Source organism: Diorhabda sublineata, chromosome 4 (genome assembly GCF_026230105.1).
Source record: "Diorhabda sublineata isolate icDioSubl1.1 chromosome 4, icDioSubl1.1, whole genome shotgun sequence".
In the NCBI taxonomy this organism is placed as follows: Eukaryota; Metazoa; Arthropoda; class Insecta; order Coleoptera; family Chrysomelidae; genus Diorhabda; species Diorhabda sublineata.
The window spans coordinates 24,382,224-24,402,971 of record NC_079477.1 but is presented as its reverse complement, the minus strand read 5'-3'; the positions used below and the strand labels follow the sequence as shown (position 1 = coordinate 24,402,971).

The 20,748-nt window shown below is 31.1% G+C and overlaps 6 protein-coding genes across 6 annotated transcripts; 3 read left to right on the top strand and 3 right to left on the bottom strand.

Annotated features, from left to right (window-relative positions):
- Positions 1-2,469: 2,469 nt before the first annotated feature.
- LOC130443331 (uncharacterized) lies at positions 2,470-3,472 on the top strand. The gene is made up of 4 exons (XM_056777898.1): positions 2,470-2,492; positions 2,553-2,700; positions 2,941-3,169; positions 3,246-3,472. Exons 1-4 carry the CDS (start codon positions 2,470-2,472, stop codon positions 3,470-3,472), a joined length of 627 nt encoding a protein of 208 aa, XP_056633876.1.
- A 5,123-nt stretch (positions 3,473-8,595) lies between these two features.
- LOC130442841 (uncharacterized) lies at positions 8,596-9,281 on the top strand. Its single transcript, XM_056777208.1, has 2 exons — positions 8,596-8,894; positions 9,017-9,281. Exons 1-2 carry the CDS (start codon positions 8,651-8,653, stop codon positions 9,070-9,072), a joined length of 300 nt encoding a protein of 99 aa, XP_056633186.1. The 5' UTR covers positions 8,596-8,650; the 3' UTR covers positions 9,073-9,281.
- A 1,098-nt stretch (positions 9,282-10,379) lies between these two features.
- Positions 10,380-14,896, bottom strand: LOC130442678 (HMG domain-containing protein 4). The gene is made up of 5 exons (XM_056776995.1): positions 14,699-14,896; positions 12,888-13,060; positions 12,565-12,799; positions 12,027-12,313; positions 10,380-10,702 (listed from the first exon to the last, which is right to left on the bottom strand). The coding sequence occupies exons 1-5, from the start codon at positions 14,733-14,735 to the stop codon at positions 10,529-10,531; spliced, it is 906 nt and encodes a 301-aa protein (XP_056632973.1). The 5' UTR covers positions 14,736-14,896; the 3' UTR covers positions 10,380-10,528.
- Positions 13,223-14,387, bottom strand: LOC130442677 (U3 small nucleolar ribonucleoprotein protein IMP4). Its single transcript, XM_056776994.1, has 2 exons — positions 13,525-14,387; positions 13,223-13,444 (listed from the first exon to the last, which is right to left on the bottom strand). Exons 1-2 carry the CDS (start codon positions 14,275-14,277, stop codon positions 13,262-13,264), a joined length of 936 nt encoding a protein of 311 aa, XP_056632972.1. The 5' UTR covers positions 14,278-14,387; the 3' UTR covers positions 13,223-13,261.
- LOC130442675 (U3 small nucleolar RNA-associated protein 4 homolog) lies at positions 14,366-17,450 on the top strand. The gene is made up of 2 exons (XM_056776992.1): positions 14,366-14,413; positions 14,887-17,450. The coding sequence occupies exon 2, from the start codon at positions 15,280-15,282 to the stop codon at positions 17,320-17,322; it is 2,043 nt and encodes a 680-aa protein (XP_056632970.1). The 5' UTR covers positions 14,366-14,413; positions 14,887-15,279; the 3' UTR covers positions 17,323-17,450.
- Positions 17,451-18,263: 813 nt separating this feature from the next.
- Positions 18,264-19,505, bottom strand: LOC130442676 (probable cytosolic iron-sulfur protein assembly protein Ciao1). Its single transcript, XM_056776993.1, has 2 exons — positions 18,941-19,505; positions 18,264-18,884 (listed from the first exon to the last, which is right to left on the bottom strand). Exons 1-2 carry the CDS (start codon positions 19,400-19,402, stop codon positions 18,336-18,338), a joined length of 1,011 nt encoding a protein of 336 aa, XP_056632971.1. The 5' UTR covers positions 19,403-19,505; the 3' UTR covers positions 18,264-18,335.
- Between the last annotated feature and the right edge of the window lie 1,243 nt (positions 19,506-20,748).

Genomic DNA, 20,748 nt, shown 5'->3' with positions numbered 1-20,748 from the left:
CTTGTCTATTAGTCTTCTGGATATCAATATCTATTATTTGGAAGATTTCATCATTTAGTTGATTCCTTCTTAGATCATTTTCAGTGGAGTTTTTTTGAGTGTTGCTTTCCAATAGGATCACATTTACAAGAGAATTAGTGCAGTTGTTCCGTACCGGTTGAACATATACAAGCCAGTGTACATTCGATTATTCTTCGTGGTATTCAGACTGGTTCTAGTAACTCAAACCGCTGCCCCACATTAACATCTTTGGGTTTCACTCCCAATTCTTCCATGCGAACTTATTTCTGCATACCAACAAGGCTTTCGTGTTTGTAGTGGTTTGATAGATTAAGAACTGAAAAATAATGATAAACACCTAACGAACCGTCAGTCCACGTGGACTCATCATCTTTACTGCTTACCTATGAAAACATCGAATCGAATCGTAAACAATTTGTTCGAAATTTTCCTAGCAGAGACAGTCTGCGATTAGCAGTGGCGTGTCTTGGTGAGATCAATTTAATTAAGTTTCAACTAGGACTATAATTGAGTGCATGTGTCTAAACAACGGCGTATATTGCCGTCCAATATATATTATGATTCGATTGCCTTTTAACAAATACATATTTTTAAAAGTATTTATAAAAATTATAAATTTATAAAATGAGGTATGTACGCCTATGGTACATCAAACAAAATTGTCGGCAAGGGTTTTTATATTGGAAGAACTATACTTCCATAGTTGTTACTGAATTTTCTGTCAACGTTTATCGATTTTTGGTAAAATATCTTTTCGATATAGTTTATTATCATTTTAAATGAAGTTTGGTATTTAAAAAAATGTATTTGATCAAATTTTTGTCTATGTTTGTTACACTAGCATATCTATGAAGTTGTATAAAATATATTTGGTTTGATATACTGTTTATGTGTCAATTTTAGCCATCGGACACACAGGGTGTCCCACGACGAGTTAAAACTATCTGTATATGACGAAATACTTATAGTAAAATCATGAAAATTCCTACGATTGAGTTTTCGGATACTATCTTTATAACTAAAGTATTTTCAAAGCTGGCCGACCTCCAGTTCTATGGGAAGTCGACTGTAACTTTGTTATTTAAATATAACACCCTATATATTAATATAGTTTTGAAATCTACGTAAAATTTTAATATACTTTTGTCCAAAAACTTTTTTCGAAAAATGCATACTTTTTGAGTTATTAATTTTTTTGTAAAATATTTGACCTTTGCAGACCCTTATAAATTATTTTTTTACGAAAATACCCTTAAATATATGGAAATGGTTTCTTTTCGATTGCTTTAAGCAAAGTGAGACGTATTTGAATCTATGTTAAGAAATTTTTTATTCTATATAGGGTGTGTATAAAAAGTGTTCAAAGTTTAACTTCATAAAAATCAAATTTCTTCATTTATTTAAATAGAACCACCCAGTTTTTTCTATTTTAATGCATACAGGGGTAAATAATAAGGCAAATTCAATTATACTTTCCTATACCTAAACCTCACCGTTATCGAGATATTAAATGTTTTCTGTAAATTTTTCGAGATGCAGGTGTGGTCTAAATTTTATTTATTCGTTATTAAATTGAGATCGAGCTATTTTAACGATTTTAGAAACTATCAAAAATTGACTAATGACAGTTAAATAAGTGTCACTTATTACAAAGCCTATTAAAAATATACATAAAAAATTAAAACCTCAAATATTTCGGAAACGACTAAAAGTTGGAATAGGATTAGTAAATATAATTTGATTTGATTTTTTTCACAGACCTTGAGAAGATAAAGAAAAATACTTTTTTATTTCTTGGTGCTTGTATCAACGGGTCAAAATAAAAAATGAAGAAATTTGATATTTATGAAGTTAAATTTTGAATACTTTTTATACATACCCTGTATAAAATGAAAAAATTCTCAACATAAATTCAGTTACGTCTGATTTTGCTTAAAGCAAACGAACAGAAACCATTCTCATATCTTTAAGGGTATCCTCGTAAAAAAATAATTTATAAGTGTCTGTAACGGTCAAAATTTCTGCAAAAAAATTAATAATTAAAAAAGTATGCATTTATCGAAAAAAGTTTTTAGACAAAAGTATACTAAAATTTTACGTAGATTTCAAAAATGTATTAATATACAAGGTGTTCCATTTAGAATAATAAAATTACAGTCGACTTCCGGTAAAACCGGAGGTCGGTCATCTTGCTATATACAGATAGTATTAACTCGTCGTGGGACACCCTGTATACAATGTCCGGAATTCTGCTTATTTGTATATTCATTTAATTTCAATTCACCCTTTTCCTAAGATACTTTACTTATCCCTCGACACTAAAAATTGTCATAGAAACGTTTTCAAATCAACTGTCTAATAAATTGACGTTTATTATAAATTTTTGTGCATCAACATATTTCCTATTTAGGCTATTAAACAATAAAAATTTCAGTTTTTTATAGTTAAATGGCGTGTAGTGGTGAACCGTGGTAAGTTAAATCGAACGCAAGTCGCGAATATTTTATATTTTCATCTCAAATTAATTTCAGTTGTGGACCATTTTACAAATCGCCATTTCCTCCACCTACTTATCCACATGCATTATGCTGTATGACATGCGCACCTCCTATATTAGCTCCAACTCAACCCCAACCAGTGAAACCTTTGATGATGCCCACGGTTTGTTGTGGAGATGATGTAAGTACTCCATTTTTTTTTTCATTTTCATATATTTAAAAATATATTTACTATCCTTCAATATGTCTTCAATATTTCCCAACGTTTCTCGCGATATTTGAGGACAGTGGAACGTTGAAATGCTTAGCGAAATTGATAATCGTGATCTTTGAAGAAGGTATCGACTTTGGTTAAACAGTAAATAATAAAAAGATGAAAATCACAGTTACAAGGGGTTCCATATTTATAATAACTTTCCAGCCTCCCATGTCGGATGAAATGGCAGAAAAGTATCGTTACATGAATTTCTACAACGCTTACAATGAAGACTGGCATATGTCGACACCATCCAGCCGACCACCAAAGCAAACGCCACAAGATACTCACCCGCCCAGCTCCAAATGTGAAGATTATAGAAGAAAAAGGAAGCAACCAACGAAGGGATGTCCGACTGGATTCCTTCCTTGCGATATGAAACTATCTCCACCGTGTAAGTTAACAAAAAAAAATAACAATTTATCACATTGTATAAATTTTAATAAACTGCAATTTTCATATTTTGATAGGTAATGGTCATCCTTGTGGCGTATGGTCAGCGGAAATTCAAAAATGTCTACCGAAACCTAAGAAATCGAATAAATATACACCGGGTCCTTGTACTAGACCATGTTGTTTACACAAACCAGTACCCGAATCATGTTGTTGTTACGATTGTCCCTGTAAAGCTCATTGTTACGATCATCCTGTCGGAATAAAACCGAAAAATCCATGGAATGCATATCCTCCACGTTAATATTGTAAGTAACAAACCTATCTTAAACAGATGCAGTTGGTTATCCTACGATATAAAAGTCCACGTCGAATGAAGTTTGTTTCAATTAAGTAATGCCCATTTAAAAATGACCGCTGTGGGGTAAACAAATGCTTCTACCTTATTTGTTCTATTTTATACCTTATTATTCCCAGTTTTATTACAAAAGGGGTTTTTAAAGAATAACTTCTTGAAGAAATGCAAAATTTCGTTTCGAAAACCTGATTCATCCAGTTTTTCTCGACTATGCAATGTTGTGCTTAATGTAGGTAAGCAAATATATTGGAAACTGGTGAAAAATAAACAGGATTCTAATTAAAGTTCTTTTCATCTAATGAAAGGAGTTATATCCACCTAAAGATTTAAGTTTGTCCTTGTATTCTATATTTTGTGAATTACTTATAGACTTACATAAAAAAATTAACTGAAACAGATCTAAACAACATCTATGAAGTCCTTTTAACATCATAAAACAAAAAAATACAAAAAATACGAAAAGCTGACACTGGTACATACGAAAAAGTCGATTGCTTACCCCACGGCCGTCATTTTGATGTAGATCAGCTGCTTAATTGAAATAAGAGGGATGTACGTCACAATAAAACAAAGTTTCAAATATCAGTTTATTTTAATATCTCATTATACAAATACGTTGTAGTTAATAAAATTATTAACGTCAATATTTTGTGATGATACCCAAATTGCAATTAAACATACTATTATTCAAAAAATATTATTCGATGTGGTTGTTTATCTTATTATAAAAAGGTCTATGTTACGAGAAGAATTTTGTATCAATGGAAACCTGGAAACAAATATATAAACAAAATTAAACGTCACAAAAACTTTTCGAAGTTTAAAATTTTAGTTCATTTCATTTTCTAAATTTTTGTGAATATAATGGCTTGTTGTGACGCTCCTTTATTAGGACAGCTGCAGGGTGTTATGAACGAACTAGCCGGGCTGTAAGTACTTTCAATTTTCGAAAATTATTACTGCAAAAAATTTGGAATTTCTGTTGAATAATGAGTTTGTAACTAATCGACATGAATATATTGTAGTAGTTCAAACATCTCAGGCAGTGGCGCACCATGTTGTCAACAACCCTGCTGTCCTCCGTCGATGCCGGTTTGTACAGGATGTTGCCCACCTCCTCCACATCCAATTTGCTGCATGCCTTGTCCTCCACCTTTAGTATTACCGACGCTTCCAGAGCCTGTAAAGCCTCTCATGATGCCCGTGGAAAAATGCGAGGTAAAATAAATATTTAGTACTGCTACCTTCAATTTAGAATAGATTGAATAAAATTAGGTTTATGATCGCTTCAAAATGAAGATTCTAAACCATTTTTAAGTGTTTAAAACACCAATATTTACATTTATTCAACTGATGAAACAATATAAATATTAATCCAAGCTGTAGTTTTATGAAATTTTGTAGCATTTTATCAAAATTTAATGTTTATATTAGGATGGTCTCATTTGTACCTGGCCTGACCAAGAGATGGCGGTAGTTGCTTATAAAAAACCACTGTATGCGAAAGTATACAGGCATATGAATTCAAGTTTGAGACCTCACGTTGTTTAGTATTTATTTGGCAGTCATTAATAGTGAAGTTTTCAGTGAATTTGTAAACATGGAAAAAATTGAAAGACATTAGCTCAACCAATATAAAAACTGAACTAGATTTTACTCTGTGGGACTGCTCCTTATTTATCGACAGTAAAATATTGGGTAGCAAAGTTTAAACGAGGCCCTACGACCTGCGAAAACCAGCATCGCAGTAATCGACCAAATGAGGTGGCGATTCCAGAAGAACATCGACAAGGCGACAACTGGATAATCGTCGACAGATAGGGGCTAGCAGACATAGTAGGCATTTCAAAAAATGAGGTACATCGCATATTAACTGTAAGTTTGGACATTTGGAGAAAACCGTGCGTAAGATGGGTGCAGCGTTTGATCACAATGGAACAAAAACAGCGAGTTTTGGCAACGTTTCACAGAAATCTTTGCGCTGTTTCATAACCATAGATGAAACGCGGGTCCATCACTTCACACCAGAAACAAAAAAACAATCAAAACAATGGACTGATAAAGGATAACTGGCTCCAAAGAAGGCAAAGACCGTTCTGTCATCTGCAGGCATGGTCATGGCGTCGGTTTTTTGAGATGTACGCTCATTTACTATCAACGCCGAGTATTATGCGAACTTATTTCAACGTTTGAGCCAAGAAATCAAGCAAAAACAGCCGTATTTGACTGATAAAAAGTGTCGTTCCATCAATACAATCCACCAGCTCACACATCTTGCTATAGCCAAAATTAAAATTAGAACTGCTACCTCATGCACCCTATTTGCCAGATTTATTTTCCTGACATTATTCTCTATTCCCAGACTTGATAAAATAACAGGGTGGTCAAATATTTTCCAACAATGAAAAGGTGACGTCGACAGTTAATAGCTATGTAGAAGACCTTGAGATTTTTTTCCAAAATTTTTGTGTTTTCATTGTTGGGCCAGGTACTTCTGGGACCGTCCTCGAAGATTAGTACTGGTGTGTTTACTTCTGAACAAACTACGTTTTTGTCATGAAAAACATTAAAGTAAACACACTGTATATTTGACAGATAGTCTTAATTATTTTTAGAATCGTATGAGCGACGAAGAGCAGTTCATTTATAGACACGCGAATTTTTACAACAACTACAACATCGATTGGAAAACCGAAGCAATCAAACCTTGCGGTCCACCATCTCCGGATCCAAGAAGCGATATTAAATCCAAAACGGGCGTCACAATAGACGGTAAAAATCCACTTTGTCCTTGTGGTCCGAAAAAGAACGATTGTTGTACGGACAAGGGTTGTCCTACGGGTTTCAAACCGTGCGTTATGAAGATGCGTCCGCCAGCTAATTGTCATCCTTGTGGCCTTTGGTGCGCGGAAATACAAGAATGTCCCCCTAAATTAGTCGGTAAATCGAACGGGCAACGACCGTGTCCCAAAGACTCTGATATTTGTCCCATTCATTGTGTTCCGGGTAAATGCAAACCAATGTGTTTTAACAGATAACAAGTCAACGTTGCTTTGAAACTAGATTTTAATTTTTATGAATGTGTTATACGAGGTGTATTCCAAAAATACGGTGGCAGTTTTTAATTTAAAATAAATTGATACCGGTAAAAGATTTTTTTAGTTTCGTTGGTGGATGTTTGAAAGCAATGTTGCCTCTTGCTCTACAAATTTTCATAATTCTGTCCAGTTTGGAGAAAAACTAAAAAAAATCTCTTTGTTTTGTAATAATGTGTTTTTTCTGTACTGTCCTTTTTTGATGTAATATAACAGTTTTTCGAATAGATTTTTCTTTGACTAATAGGGAATACGCGTGTATATTTTTATATTTTTCTCAATAAAAAATATATATACTATCGAAAAAATTCGAAATAAATTATTTTAAAATAATATCTATAATATAAACTGTTTTGAACGCCGTTATTTTTCGCGGGCTTTGGATGACGTCAATTGTCACGTCCAGTATTTGTTTACTTCAAGTATGACAGCTACTTTATAGGTTTTAACATAGATAAAAAGTCATTGAAAAAGTTAAAAAATCGATTTATAGGTACTGTGCTGTACCTGAGTGTGAAAATTCTATTAGAAGGAAACCCGATAGAGTTCAGGGACATGAGTAAACAAGAATGAAATGTTTGTTTTGTTGCAAATTATCAATGCTTCTACTCCTTTGACATCAGCCAATGTAAAATATTGATTACATGCAAAATATGCAGTATACGTGAAGTCAAGAATGTCAGAAGAATTTAAAAACTCTTAAGTAACACAAAAATAAACATTTTCGTTTTAAATACAACCAACACTCTGTTTGGACCTCAATAAATCCAGGACGTGTCATTTGACGTCATGACCAATGATGAGGCGTTTACAGTACAACATCGTAAATCCGGAATCGCTGGGAAGGGATTGGTTCCGTATTTTAGATCATACGAACATTTGAATGCATTTACGGTGGCGCCATCTATCGCACTAACCAGAAATCATATCGCATTACATAATAATGTAAACAGAGCGAGAGGTGTGTATGGTGTCGGGGGGGGCCTGGGCGTAGCCATCTTTTAATTTAATTGTTTAATTTATTACAGAATATTTTACCGTCGATCTTAGATTGAAATTCAAATATATAATTATGACAATATCAAAATTTGTAAAGTAATGTAAATTCCAGGTTCTAGGTTGGTTACTGTTTAATTAGGTGCGCACGTGCCAGTTACTGTTTGCAATGTTTGCATACAACGCATGCTCGGGTCCCACAACACTCCCTCTATCTTCCCCTTTTACCTTTTAATTTTTGAAACATAGCATTTCAGTAGCACATGAACATAAAGGGAGGGGTCCCGATCCTGATCCTGGTTGCAATGCCCGCAATCAAATGTGGGGGCCATGGTTGGTGGTATGTTAATATGAAAAGCCACGATTCTCGTATACAAAATTTTATTTGATTATTTCTCAATATAAAAAACGAGTGCTTTATTTTTTTAATTAGAAATGCTCGGCTAGAAGGGCCTCAGATATGGTGGAAACTCGAGAAAACGAAAACCGTGAGGTGGGAAACTATTACAACAACTACGGTATAGACTACAGAGAGGAAATGTTATGGAAACATACAACACCTACGGGAAAAACCATGGAAAGGAAAGGTATTGAACAAGGAGTGACACTATCAGGCCAATCAGCTCGCTGTCCTCTCGAAAATAAACCTTATGAAGACAAAAGGAAGGTAAAATAGAGATTGCTCAATATATTTATTAAAATGGATTAATTATTAATTAAGAAATGAATTTTGTTAATTACAATTTCCAATTTCCCAAGCTCTGTAAATATTAGTAATGGCGCAATTCCTTCCATTGCAACGCTATGGATAATTACAAAAAAAAGTTGATGTATCTATTCCGACACTTTCAATGTAACTTATATTAAAAATTCGGAAACTTACAAAAATTTTACGAGCCAAAATAGTTATGAACTAAATGAATGAATAAAAGTTGTAAGGTTACTATTTTTCATTTTTTATTTAATTATAAATATCATTTCTATACAGAAAACTGGTGATAACAAAAAGCATGCAACTAATAATATACCATGTATGTTCAAATTTACTCCTTCCCCCGATTGTTCCGGTGCATGGTGCATTGAAATTAAACCTCGTCCTGATAATACCGGCGAAAAAATCAAGAAAACTCCTAAACGAAATGAAATGAAACCATGTACCAGACCGTGTTGTAAACATTGGAAATTAAAAGAGGGAGACTGCCAATACGACTTACCTTGTAAGGCTGCTTGTTTTAACCATCCACCTGGAATGAAACCCAAATATCACGTACCCGAAAGTAAGAAACATTTGCATTAACTAAATCAGTTGAAAAGATATTTAGTTCACCGTTTTAATAATCTCCTTTAAAATAACTAGTACATAATGGTCTTATTTGAAACTAAATTTTATTTATTTTAGTTGACTACGAACTTCTAAAGGTTTTGGGAGAACGCTACAATAATCCAACAAATTAATACAAAAGTAAACATCTAATTAATAATAACAGGCCAACTATAACACCTTTTTATTGTAACTGAAGGAATTAAAATATCACAACTAATTGAATTTGTTTGCATTATGTATAAAGTGAACTTTCTCCATGTGGTTGATCTTGTATTCTTCTTATCATTAAGTTAGGAATTGATTTATCACTTTTCGTCTTCTCTCATATCAATTAGTCTCGTTAATATATGATTGTTTTCTACAATACTTATAAAACAAACGATTTAGATTTTTAGAATAGTTTTGTTATATCAGAGGGAATGTTATATAAAAAAAAATTCTACATTTTTTATTGTAACTTCCAATATTGTGGTTATCAGATTATTGGCTGAAAAATCCGATCTAATAAGACTACATCAAATCAAAAAGAATAGTTTTAAGTATTTCATTTATTTACGCAACCAATCAGACGTGTTCCATGTATTTGTAAGATGTCAAGAACATTCAATATTTATAAACTTTGAATTTTTATATGTTGTAATATTTCTCAACTTTTTGGATATCCAGATATATTACGATGTAGTTAGTGATAGGTAATTAATAAACTATAATTTTCTTTGGCGTTTTGATATAAAAATTTATTTAAAAAAACTAAATATAAAACTGTAAAAAAAATTTTTCTATAACGATTTTATTTCGTATTGAAATACTTTTAATGAAAACGTAATTTGATCACTATCGAGAGGTCTTTTTAACTTCGTTTGTATTTTTATGTTTTCTTCTCGTCGTTTTTAATGTTTTGATGATTTTAAAATATTAATAAAGTAAAATAGGAATCATTTTTATAGTTGGAGTTTTTGTACTTGTTCAATTAAAAAACAACATAAAATAGTAAAAATACAGTGAGTGTGTGAGATTTGTAATTATGTGTTCCACTTGTCATAAACAGCTTAAGAATATCACTTTTGTGATATTCTTTGTTGTTACGTCATTTTTTCGTTTTCATCATATTTTTTAACCATTATGAATATATCCTTATAGTATGTAAGAAAACATTAAAAAGAAATTTACAGTTTTCTGCAGCTAGACATACATACATTTTATCAAAGAAGTTCATAACTACACATATAAAAGGACATTTGTTTCAGTTATTCAGTCAGTTATCATGATAGGGAATCTCAATATTACGATTTTTTTGACAAATTTATGATTCTTTCACTCTTTTATACAGGAGTAAGTGCTCAACAGGATGTAAAATATCTTATATATTAAAACTAATATCTTTCAAACCACAGCTTTGTACTTATTCGTTAAGAGGAAGAAATAAAACAAATTTAGGTCCCAAAAATTGATTTATTACTTTTTTAATAACAATAAATGATTTTTTTATAATTTTATTGAATAATTCTAAAATTAAAATCGATATTCTTGAAATATGGACCAACCATACATATAACTAATATATTCTAAAACATAATCAGAACTCCACTATAGACCCGGCATTATAAAAGCCACGTTATCCAAAGTACTCATCAACTCCTCGGGCGTACAACAATCATTTTGTAATTCAGGTATTTGTTGTGTAAGACAAAGTAAAGGACCTAAAGCGCACAAAAGTGAGTCTAGAAGTACTGATAAACTACCAGACACCGCAATTTGTCCCTAAAAACGATAATTGTTTTGTTTATATTTAATTTTATTATACAGGGTGATTCATAGTAGTAACATCGACCCTAGGTAGTCTAAGCAACAACCTCAAGTTTGAGTCAATTAAAAAATCTTGTTTTTCGACTCTGTAGTTTATTTCAATAAGAACTACAATACTTTTTTTAACTTCAAACTATTTAATATCCAATATAAATAGTATATTTTATGAGGATAAAAGGATGGAATTAAAAGTTTATAGGTTAGAATTTGCCAAGTAAGCATACGCGAGAGACAAATATGAAAATTATAAGGGGGGTCGAAGTCTGATTGACTGACAAATAATGAAGAGTCTCAATTGGTTTCTAAAATGATGTATGCTGATGGAATAGATGATTGTCTACCCTATAAGTTCAAATTCCAAGTAGGATTGTAATCTGAACATTTTGAAAACGGTCTTATAACTTAGAAGTAACTGAACTCAAAACATTGTCAAGTTTCGCTACATATGAGAGAACCAATTTCCATAAATTTAGGGTCAATAGAATTTAATTTTGAAACTAACTCAATATGTCATTGTTTTTTGAAAATTGAAAGGGCATTTCTATAACTATAACCAGTTTACGTACATTAAAATAGAATCAACTATTGACCTGTCAAAACTGCACACTCTTGTCATTGTAAAAGTAATGATTTTGATTAGTATTGACTCGCCCTGTATGTTTTGAGAGAAATTATCTTACTTAAAACGAAATAATGAAAAATCCACCAACAACAAAAGGAATTCACATAGTGGTATTGGCTTTATAGTCCAGTAAAAAGACCATCTTTGGTTAGTACTGCACTTACACTTATGCCAATACATGAGGCATTTCTGATAGGCTCTTTTTTCGAAAATAACTTTCATCTGCTCTTTTTTGACCATCCCGATGTCAGGAATAGCCCCAAAACATTTTATTTTAGCACATTTTTGAGAAGAGCCGGAAGTAGAATGGTGTTATATCTGGTAAATAGGGCGGAAGTAGATAAACAGGAAGACTTTTAGCAACCAAACATTCACAAATATCAAGATTCATAATTGTTCATAATAAATTATCTTAGTAAAAAAGCTATAATAGAAGAACATACTAGAATATAAGATACCTACTAGTTGAAATAGATGCAGTATAAACAATTTTTACTATAAAAATTCATTTAGCGTATCTTTTACCTCACTTGTAATTATATGATTTTATTAGAACATTTTTTTTGTAATTTGAATAAATTTATTGAAATTTTGGTTGGATTTTTTCCTCAAGACTTAATTTAAAGTGTTAACTAATATAAATAGACTTAAACTTACCTCGTGTTCTTTCAACCTTTCTCCAATTATGGTCAAACTTTCTCCAAGTAGTTTCAAATGTGCAGCAACATCTATTGGTTTGATACCGTTCACTTTAAAAGGGGAATCTTTTCCTCGAGGACTGGGTGGAGATACATTTATATTCTCATATGTCGGTATCCCAATTTGAAAGGGTCTTAACGGTCCAGGGGGCGTTTTATTATTACTCATAATCACTTTTTTGGTAGTGCTAGTAGGTTTTAGAGGAGTTTTTGATTGGATAGACTTTGAAAAAGTCGAAAATTGCTCTAAAATAGTATCTAAATTGTATTATTTCTTCAATTTCTTAAACCTTTTTTTATAAGTTTGCATATCTAAATCATCTTGATTTTAGGTCTCTTCCGTTTTAAAATTAGTTTTGTTTATATTTAAAAGACAGAATATTTTGCTAAAAAAATTATAGAAAAAACTAATTTTAAAACAGAAGAGATCTAAAATCAAGACAATTTAAAAACATAAATTGTATTATTTATGTAACTATAGAAAAATTATAAATTACCTTTATCTTTTCCTTTTAACTTGTCAGTCTTAACAATTTTTCCGTCTTTAATAACAAGTTTCCTTTTCGATGAACTTGAATCAAGTCTTCTGAATCCTTCGGTATCTTCAAAATCACTTTCTGATTCAACCGAATCTTCAATGCTCGATTCTGTAGCATTTGCATTCGGTTCATATTCACTGTTGTATTCCGATCCACTATCTTCCATATCATAATTATCATCTTTGGAATACATCTCAAATTATAATAAAACTTATGAAATACACATAAAGTATAAGAAAAAAATATTAATTGTGACAGATATGTCATTAAAATGAATTTACCTCATCATACTTGGTTTTTTTTAAAGAACTTTCATAAACATCCGGTTTTCTATTTACAGCCGGAGATCTTTTATTAAAAGTTCTATCAATTTCATCTGGAGATTCAAAGTCCATCAATTTTGATGATTTTTTTCTTACCCTTCCACTTCTTGAAATACCAGTCACTGCAAAATCTATAAAATGTATAATTCCTAATTTTTCTTGGAAACAACGAAAAAAACGTTGAAAAAGTTACACCCTTAAGGCGAAAAAAATATAAAAGGACTTTTCTATTCTTTTAATATGATAAGAAACATTTTGGTAGATAATTTTTTTCTAATCAATTAAAACACAAATTGTGAAAATTGTTTTTATTAAACAAAACATAATTTAGCTTATGAAACATCTTCATCTTGCTTCCAACCGTCTTCATCACTAAAAAATCTTCTTTTCACTGTTGTATTCATATAAGGACGAAGCGCCCATTCCGTATCTGCCGAATCCACATTATCCAAAGTACCTAATTTAATTTCATACAGCCTCAATTGAAATCTAGGGCCCACTTCATTCAATTCAATCTAAAACCACAATTTCAAACATAAAAAATCTATATTCTGTAACATTATCAACTCAGTTGAAAAAATAAATGTGTACTTACCTGCCTATCTACAGTTTTATAAGTATGATGCCTAAAACTTATATAATCATCATGGTTAGCAAAAGTAATGACTCTTTTTGAATCATCTTTTGGAACAGGAAATAAATACTTCAAAATATTCATAGTACGTTCAGCTAAAGGAGTCTTGAAATTGTGGAATATCAAATGAGGATACTGTTCAGAAACTGTTCCTATATCAGGTATATCATGTCTCATAACAACATCTGACATGTTAAAATAAGCCGTTGGACCGTACGGCAGATGGCATATAACTAGTCCATCAGGTACACCTCTGTGTTCATGAACAACTATGAAATCCGTCACATCGTTAGCTCTACAAGCATGTATTAGTTGTTTCATTTCGTAATTACCGCGATTCATTCTTTGAGCGTTGGGAAAAATCAATCTAAGTTCCTTAACAAACATTTTTAACCTGGAACTTGGATCTCTGGATGTTGTTATCACAATTTTCGGATCCTCTACTCCCGCGTATCTGTATTCGTCGTCTTGAGAATTTGCTACGGCTCCTCCACTTTCTCCGCCAAGTCTAGCAGCTGCTTCTGGTCCTGCATCTTCCCATTCTATTTTCTTCGCGTAATGAAGTGCCTTTTTCTGAAGGTCTCCATGGATTGTTGTGTGCTGCTCAAGACTTTTTTTAATTCGATTTTTCTTATCCTGTATAGATTTTTGTCGGTCCTCTACTGTTTTTCTATATAAATATTCTCTCCGTAAACGTGCCTGTCGTCGAATCATTTTAAGTAGTTGTTTAGATAAAATGTATACTTGTGAAACCGTTTAAGCACATGGGCGATAAACAATATTATAACCTCACAATTACAAACGTCAACTGTCAGTTAAACTAGCAATAATAAACAATTTAAGGATTTGGGTAAAACTAAATAATATTCCTATCTTTAAAAGCTTGAAAGTGATATGTGCGGGGCTAATTTTATATTTAAATATAGTTAGAAATCAGATATAAGATTTAAATAAATCTTATAAAGTTACCTATAAATAATACATAAGCAATTAACTACCACTACGACCAAACAACATTCTACAAAAATATTAAGATCAGTTGTATCGAAAAGTTTATCAATTTTATAATAAGTTAGTTTAAAATACCTTCCAGCAACTAAAAAAATTATATAGAATTAAAAAGAAAAACACTTACCTTCAGGTTTTTGTTTTTTTGATGAAAAGTTGTCCATTTTAGAATGTTTATATATTAATTAAGAGTAAGTCAATTATCGTTTTGAATGCTCTAGCAAACTTTAAATAAGTTTTAAAATGTAGAAATAAAGCTATTTTTAAGATTTTAAAATTCAATTTGTGAAGGTTATTTTCTTCGTTTTGTTTTAGACATTTAAACATAGATAAACTAATAGTAACCACAGTGATGTAGCTGGAATCTATACCAAATAACGCACATGCTTCTTTCTACCAATATAAAGAATTATGGATTGAAATAATTTATTCTGATTAATATTTATTAATAAACTATAAATAATGAGAAATATAATCAAATTACAGGCTTTGTAAACTATAATAAGAAAAGTTTTAATATTTCATCTTCTGGTTGACAGTTGACAATACAAATGTCATAAAATTCAGCACGTGCGTATTTGAGGTTATGAGTCTATACTTGTATGAAAATAATAACTGTGAAAGTTGTGGTGAAGTAGTATCGAAAGTTATGCTATTAACTCTTATTAATGTTGTAAATACGTTTTTTTGATTTATTAAGAGTTAATTATGACACATTGTAAAGTACATAATGTGCGATTTTACAATCCAGAACCTCAGCCAATTAGATGTATGAAAATTCACTATAATACCAAAAAATTGGCTTTATCTAGATCAGATGCATCTGTAGAAATTTGGAATTTACAAAATACATGGTTTTTAGAAAAATCCATTGTACCTACCACAGAAAATTTCAGTATAGAAGATTTGGCCTGGTGTGATAACAGACTGCTAAGTGTTGGACTTCATGGACTGTTGGTTGAATATAATTTATCAAAATTATGCTTGGAAAATCGTTGGGCCGTAACAGGAGAAGCAGCTTTTTGTTTGGATGTTAATAAAACCAACACAAAAATAGCCATTGGTACAGAACAAGGATATTTAAATATCTTTACAGTAAAAGAAGATGGAATTTACTTTAAAAAATTCCTAGATAAACAAGAAGGTCGCATAATTTCCCTTAAATTTGATTCTACAGGAGAATTTATTGCATCTGGAAGCATAGATGCAATTAGAGTTTGGAATGTCGAAACTGGTCATGCAATCCACAAAATGACTACTGGCAGATCAGAAGCAAATAAACCGACTATAGTATGGTGTATTAACATAACTGATGATTTTACAATAATAAGTGGAGACTCAAGAGGAAAACTGACTTTTTGGGATGGGAAAATTGGCGCACAGATAGAAAGTTATCAATCGCATAAAGCAGATATATTAACAATATGTTTGTCATCCAACCAATCATCTTTATATTGCGCTGGAGTAGATCCAAATATTATCAACTACGAAAAAATAACTATAAAAAGTGGTGCACCAAAATGGGTCCGAAGTATACAAAGAAAAATACACGAACATGATGTTAATGCATTGGTTTTACTAGAAAATAAACTTTACTCTGGAGGCGCCGATAGTTATTTAGCTTGTAGTTTCCACCCACCTAAAACACTGTTAAAACTACCCCCTATATTGCAGAACCCTTGTGTTCAACTAGCACCTGCAGCTAAACGTTTGTTATTAAGATATCCAAAACATATTGAGTTATGGAATCTTGGTAAAAGTAAAGATGTCGATGTTAATTACAGAGGACTATTATCACTCAATAATGAACCTAAGAAACTGTTAGAATTAAAAAGAGTAATGAAAAATTACGAAAACGAGGAAGATTCAGAAGGAATAATTTGTACAGCTATTTCAAAAGATGGAACTTGGATACTATATAGTACCATTCAAGGAGTCAACTTATTCCAGTTTATATATAATGAGGAAAATCCGATACTATTGAAAGTTGATAATTTGGAACATAAAAATATACCATGTCTCTGCGCCGCTTTTACTTCTAATAACAAACAACTAATTACTTGTCCAAACTCTGGAAATTTATTAGTGTATCAGCTTTTAGAAAACAAAGCTTCACTATTACAGACCATAGAAACTTCTAATTCATTTGAATGTATTACATTCTTAAACATTAGTACTTGTAGTAATTACCTAGTGGTTGGTGATACTAAAAGTAATATATTGACGTGGAAGTGGAATGGAAAGAAAAATGAGTGGTTGAAATATTGTAAATTACCTCGGTACAAGTCTCCTCCAATGGTAATGGCCCTACATCCGAAAACAACAAATCTAGTTGTGGTCTATTCGGATTCAAAGTTGATAGAATATGACTTGAAGAAAAAAGAATATACAAATTTTTCCAATGAATTCGAAAAAAGCGATTGGAAATCAAGACTATACCCGATTAGAAATATAACTTTTGATCCAAGAAATAAAAATAACATTATTTTACAAGACGACAGCAATATAATTGTTATTAACAAAAATTTAAGCACAAATAAAAAAAATAAAATTGCTAGAACCAATTCAGAGGAAAACAGTTTAGAAAAATCGTCGGAAGGTTTTGAAATTTCTCTGGTTAAAAAGTATAAACATTTGGCGCATTTAGAGTGGATGGAAGAAGATGAACTAGTAGCTGTTGAAGTGAGCCCACTGACTATAATGGAACAACTCCCCCCTGCGTTTTTCCAAAATACATTTGGAAAGAAATAAACTATTTTTAATATTTGGTACCTAAGTTTGTAAATGGAAATAAAATAAAAAAAAATAATTTTTAAATTCACTGTTTTTTTTATTAAATCATGTATGTGATTGCGAATTTCACTAAGTAAACTTTAATATATTCATTTATTTAACTCATTCACTTGCACCAGTACTTTGAATATCTTTTAATTTCAAATTTGCAAGTTAATATCATATTAGATTATGATTATTTGTGTATAAATTTATCGTCTGAACTCAGCCATTTTACCAAACAAATGGTTGTTTTAAACAAATTATAAAGAAATTGGTACATTAAATATATAAAATATAAATGTCCAAATTCAAATTTTCTTCATGTTTCTAAGAACGTAACAGCAAAATTTCAATCTTATTCAGATTGAGATTTTACTTTGTGGAATCTCCAAGGATGCACAATAGATCCCTATTTTGGTGTATAAATCTGCGGTGTTTGAGAACCATAGTTTCAGAGCCTAATTTAATTAATAATGGATTTTTTTGAAGTTTCAGCCCAATTACACTCTTTATCAGAATATTTTGAGTATTTATCAAAATGTACTAAAAATTGAACTCATTTGTTGAAAAAATTACATATAAAAGGGTTAAGATGTGAAAAATTTGAGAAAATATTCATGTATTTCATAAAAACATTGATATTTCTTAGTTTTAATTAAATATTGCAGGATCCGAGCATCATCAGCATATAATTGATGTGAGAGTCAGTGACACTACCACATAAATCAAAAATATAAACTAGACACAAATATTAATATATATTCCTCATTTTAGGCCCAATTTGATGAATTGTTTTTCAAAGTTTCAGCCTAATTTTGTTCTTAATCAAATTATTTTTGAGTATTTATTAAATAATACTGAAATCCTATATATATATATCCTATATAAAAATCTTCAAAATCAATAATATACATACATTTATTTTATTAAATTTATTTCATAACCAACAATTTTGATATAAGACTTATATAATTACTTTTAACTATAGTTTAATCCAGAAATTCCCATATTTTAATTTCTCCATCATCACTACAAGAAGCTAATAAGTATGGTATTATAGGATTCCACACAACACAATTCACATCTTCATTATGTGCATTTTCAACCGTACAAACTAAACTAAAATTAGGACTATTTGGATCACTTCCTTCGTCCTCTTTAAAAACCCTAATGGCATCATCACCGCATGCCGTTGCTATCAGTCCTGTTAAATGACACCAACTAATATCATACACTGTTCTTTGATGATACCCTGCTAATGTACAAACACATTTCCATGTAGAATCATCATCTTGAGTCTGTACACCTTCAATATTCCCAGGAAGATATTCTTTCCATATTTTAACGGTGTTATCATCACTACAAGAGGCTAATCTGCTTCCGGTTTTATCAAAACAAATGCTCCAAACTGTTGATTCATGACCTGATAATGTTTCACAACATACCCAGTCACCATCGATGGGATCGTCACGAAAAAATTTGATAGTATTGTCATATGAAGCTGAAGCAAGTAAATCCCTGTCGGGGTGGAACATTACCTGAATTGATACAATTTTAAAACTAGTATGATTGTATATTTATATAAATAATTTACCTTTTTCACATCTTGGGAATGCGCGTTTAAAACTGCGGCACAATCGTATTCGTCTTCATCTGCTACTTCCCATACCCAGACAGATTTATCTCTACTACATGTAGCTAATAAATTACCTGATTTTGACCACGCGACACTTTTTACTTCATTTTCGTGTCCTTCTAAAGTTGCGTTGCATTCGAATTCGCCGCTTTTCTTGTCCCAGATACATGTAGTTGCATCAAAACTGGCAGAAGCTAGATAATTGCCACAAGGTGACCAAGAAACCTGTCGTACCGTCCTTTTATGACCATCTGTCAGGACCACTTTATTTGTCCATTTTCCAGACAAATCTTTCGTCCATATTCTAATTGCTTTTTCTTCCCCACAAGAAGCTAAAACGTCCCCTTTGGGGTGCCAGTCGAGATTCCATACTCGACCAGCATCTTTTTTTAATGTTTGAACTAAATGGAGTTTCCCCATTTATTGTATTGCTATTATTATATTGAATAATCCGTTTTTGAATAACTTTTTGCATAAAAACTATTTTAGGTTATAGATCTTTCTACTTATGACATTTTTGTGCAGGAAATTTTTTAAATAAGTAAGGGCGTTCACCAACTAATAAACTACTTTGCTAAACGCACCTATATTAGGAAAACTATATTTTGATAAAGACGAAAGTAGGAGAAAACGTCAATATTATATGCTTTTAAATGATATTTCAATTTAACGAGACCTAAAATTAATATATAAATATATTATGAAGCATATAGTAACTAAAATTTGTGGTAAAAGGTTTCCGGAAACTATGATCATGGGTCAAAAAAATCACCTTTCAGTTGATTGCGGATCCTAACCTAACTTGAAAGATTTTTAATTGGATTTTGGTGGTAATATCAAATTAAAAACGTAGCTAACAAAATCATTTGATTTTTATTACTTTAATATCATGTATTATTTTTTCCATAATATTTCATGTTTAATCTCTATAGTTTTTATATTGTTTATTAGATTTGATGTTCAATAATGGTTATCAACAAATTACCCACTCACACAAATTTTACACTAAATTATTGATATAAAACTAATGATCTATTTTTATGTTAAAATATAAATGTCCAAAAAATGCATGCCTCTTTAACTTGTCAATTACTTTGTTCATAAAAATTAAACTTAAACCAATTAAAGGCATATATGTCATACTTCTATATGGACAGTTTCTATAAGTGGAAGCTGTTCCCACTAAGGAAAACAGAATACATTCTCAAGCATGTTTAGATAAAGTGTCTCGAACGAGAGAGAAAATCAATATTGTCGGCACCGTAACGTAGGGACTTTTTACCTATACCAGCTGTCCATATAGTATTACATATATGAAAAAAGTTAAATTTACTGTTGATGTAATCAAAAGTAGCAAAAGACTGTCATTTGTCTAAAGGTATATGTGAATTATTGACAATATGGATGATGAAAATGAGAAAAAATTTGTGGATGGAAAAAAAGAACCATTTTCATTGGAAATAATGATTAATTATGTAGAATACGAGTAAAAAATACTCGGTATAACACCAGACCCAAACATTTCACTAAAAGGTAAAGGATGTATATAAAATGAGTTAATATTAGATTTTGATGTTTGTCAGAATAAGTTAAATTTATTTTCTATTAAAAGTTTTTGAAACCATGTTCATTTTTTAAATGAGTTTGGTAACCTTAAAAAATAATTTGAGATTGTTTACTGAAGTGGATAGATGAAGTTTATTCTCTGACATATTTGTTTACCTCAGTAAATTGTAGTGACTAAGTATCCGTATCCCTTTGTCTAG

Excerpts from the sequence above, each read along its gene's own strand:
- LOC130442675 (XM_056776992.1), top strand. The coding sequence starts at position 15,280 with ATGACACATTGTAAAGTACATAATGTGCGATTTTACAATCCAGAACCT.
- LOC130442841 (XM_056777208.1), top strand. The coding sequence starts at position 8,651 with ATGTTCAAATTTACTCCTTCCCCCGATTGTTCCGGTGCATGGTGCATT. Across the intron at positions 8,895-9,016 it reads CAAATATCACGTACCCGAAA|TTGACTACGAACTTCTAAAG; the intron begins GTAAGAAACATT and ends TATTTATTTTAG.
- LOC130443331 (XM_056777898.1), top strand. The coding sequence starts at position 2,470 with ATGGCGTGTAGTGGTGAACCGTG. Across the intron at positions 2,701-2,940 it reads CGGTTTGTTGTGGAGATGAT|CCTCCCATGTCGGATGAAAT; the intron begins GTAAGTACTCCA and ends ATAACTTTCCAG. Across the intron at positions 3,170-3,245 it reads TATGAAACTATCTCCACCGT|GTAATGGTCATCCTTGTGGC; the intron begins GTAAGTTAACAA and ends ATATTTTGATAG.
- LOC130442677 (XM_056776994.1), bottom strand. The coding sequence starts at position 14,277 with ATGATTCGACGACAGGCACGTTTACGGAGAGAATATTTATATAGAAAA. Across the intron at positions 13,445-13,524 it reads ATAAAACTGTAGATAGGCAG|ATTGAATTGAATGAAGTGGG; the intron begins GTAAGTACACAT and ends TTGTGGTTTTAG.
- LOC130442678 (XM_056776995.1), bottom strand. The coding sequence starts at position 14,735 with ATGGACAACTTTTCATCAAAAAAACAAAAACCTGAAG. Across the intron at positions 12,800-12,887 it reads AAAAAACCAAGTATGATGAG|ATGTATTCCAAAGATGATAA; the intron begins GTAAATTCATTT and ends TTATAATTTGAG. Across the intron at positions 12,314-12,564 it reads GTTAAAAGGAAAAGATAAAG|AGCAATTTTCGACTTTTTCA; the intron begins GTAATTTATAAT and ends ATACTATTTTAG.
- LOC130442676 (XM_056776993.1), bottom strand. The coding sequence starts at position 19,402 with ATGGGGAAACTCCATTTAGTTCAAACATTAAAAAAAGATGCTGGTCGA. Across the intron at positions 18,885-18,940 it reads ATTCCCAAGATGTGAAAAAG|GTAATGTTCCACCCCGACAG; the intron begins GTAAATTATTTA and ends GTATCAATTCAG.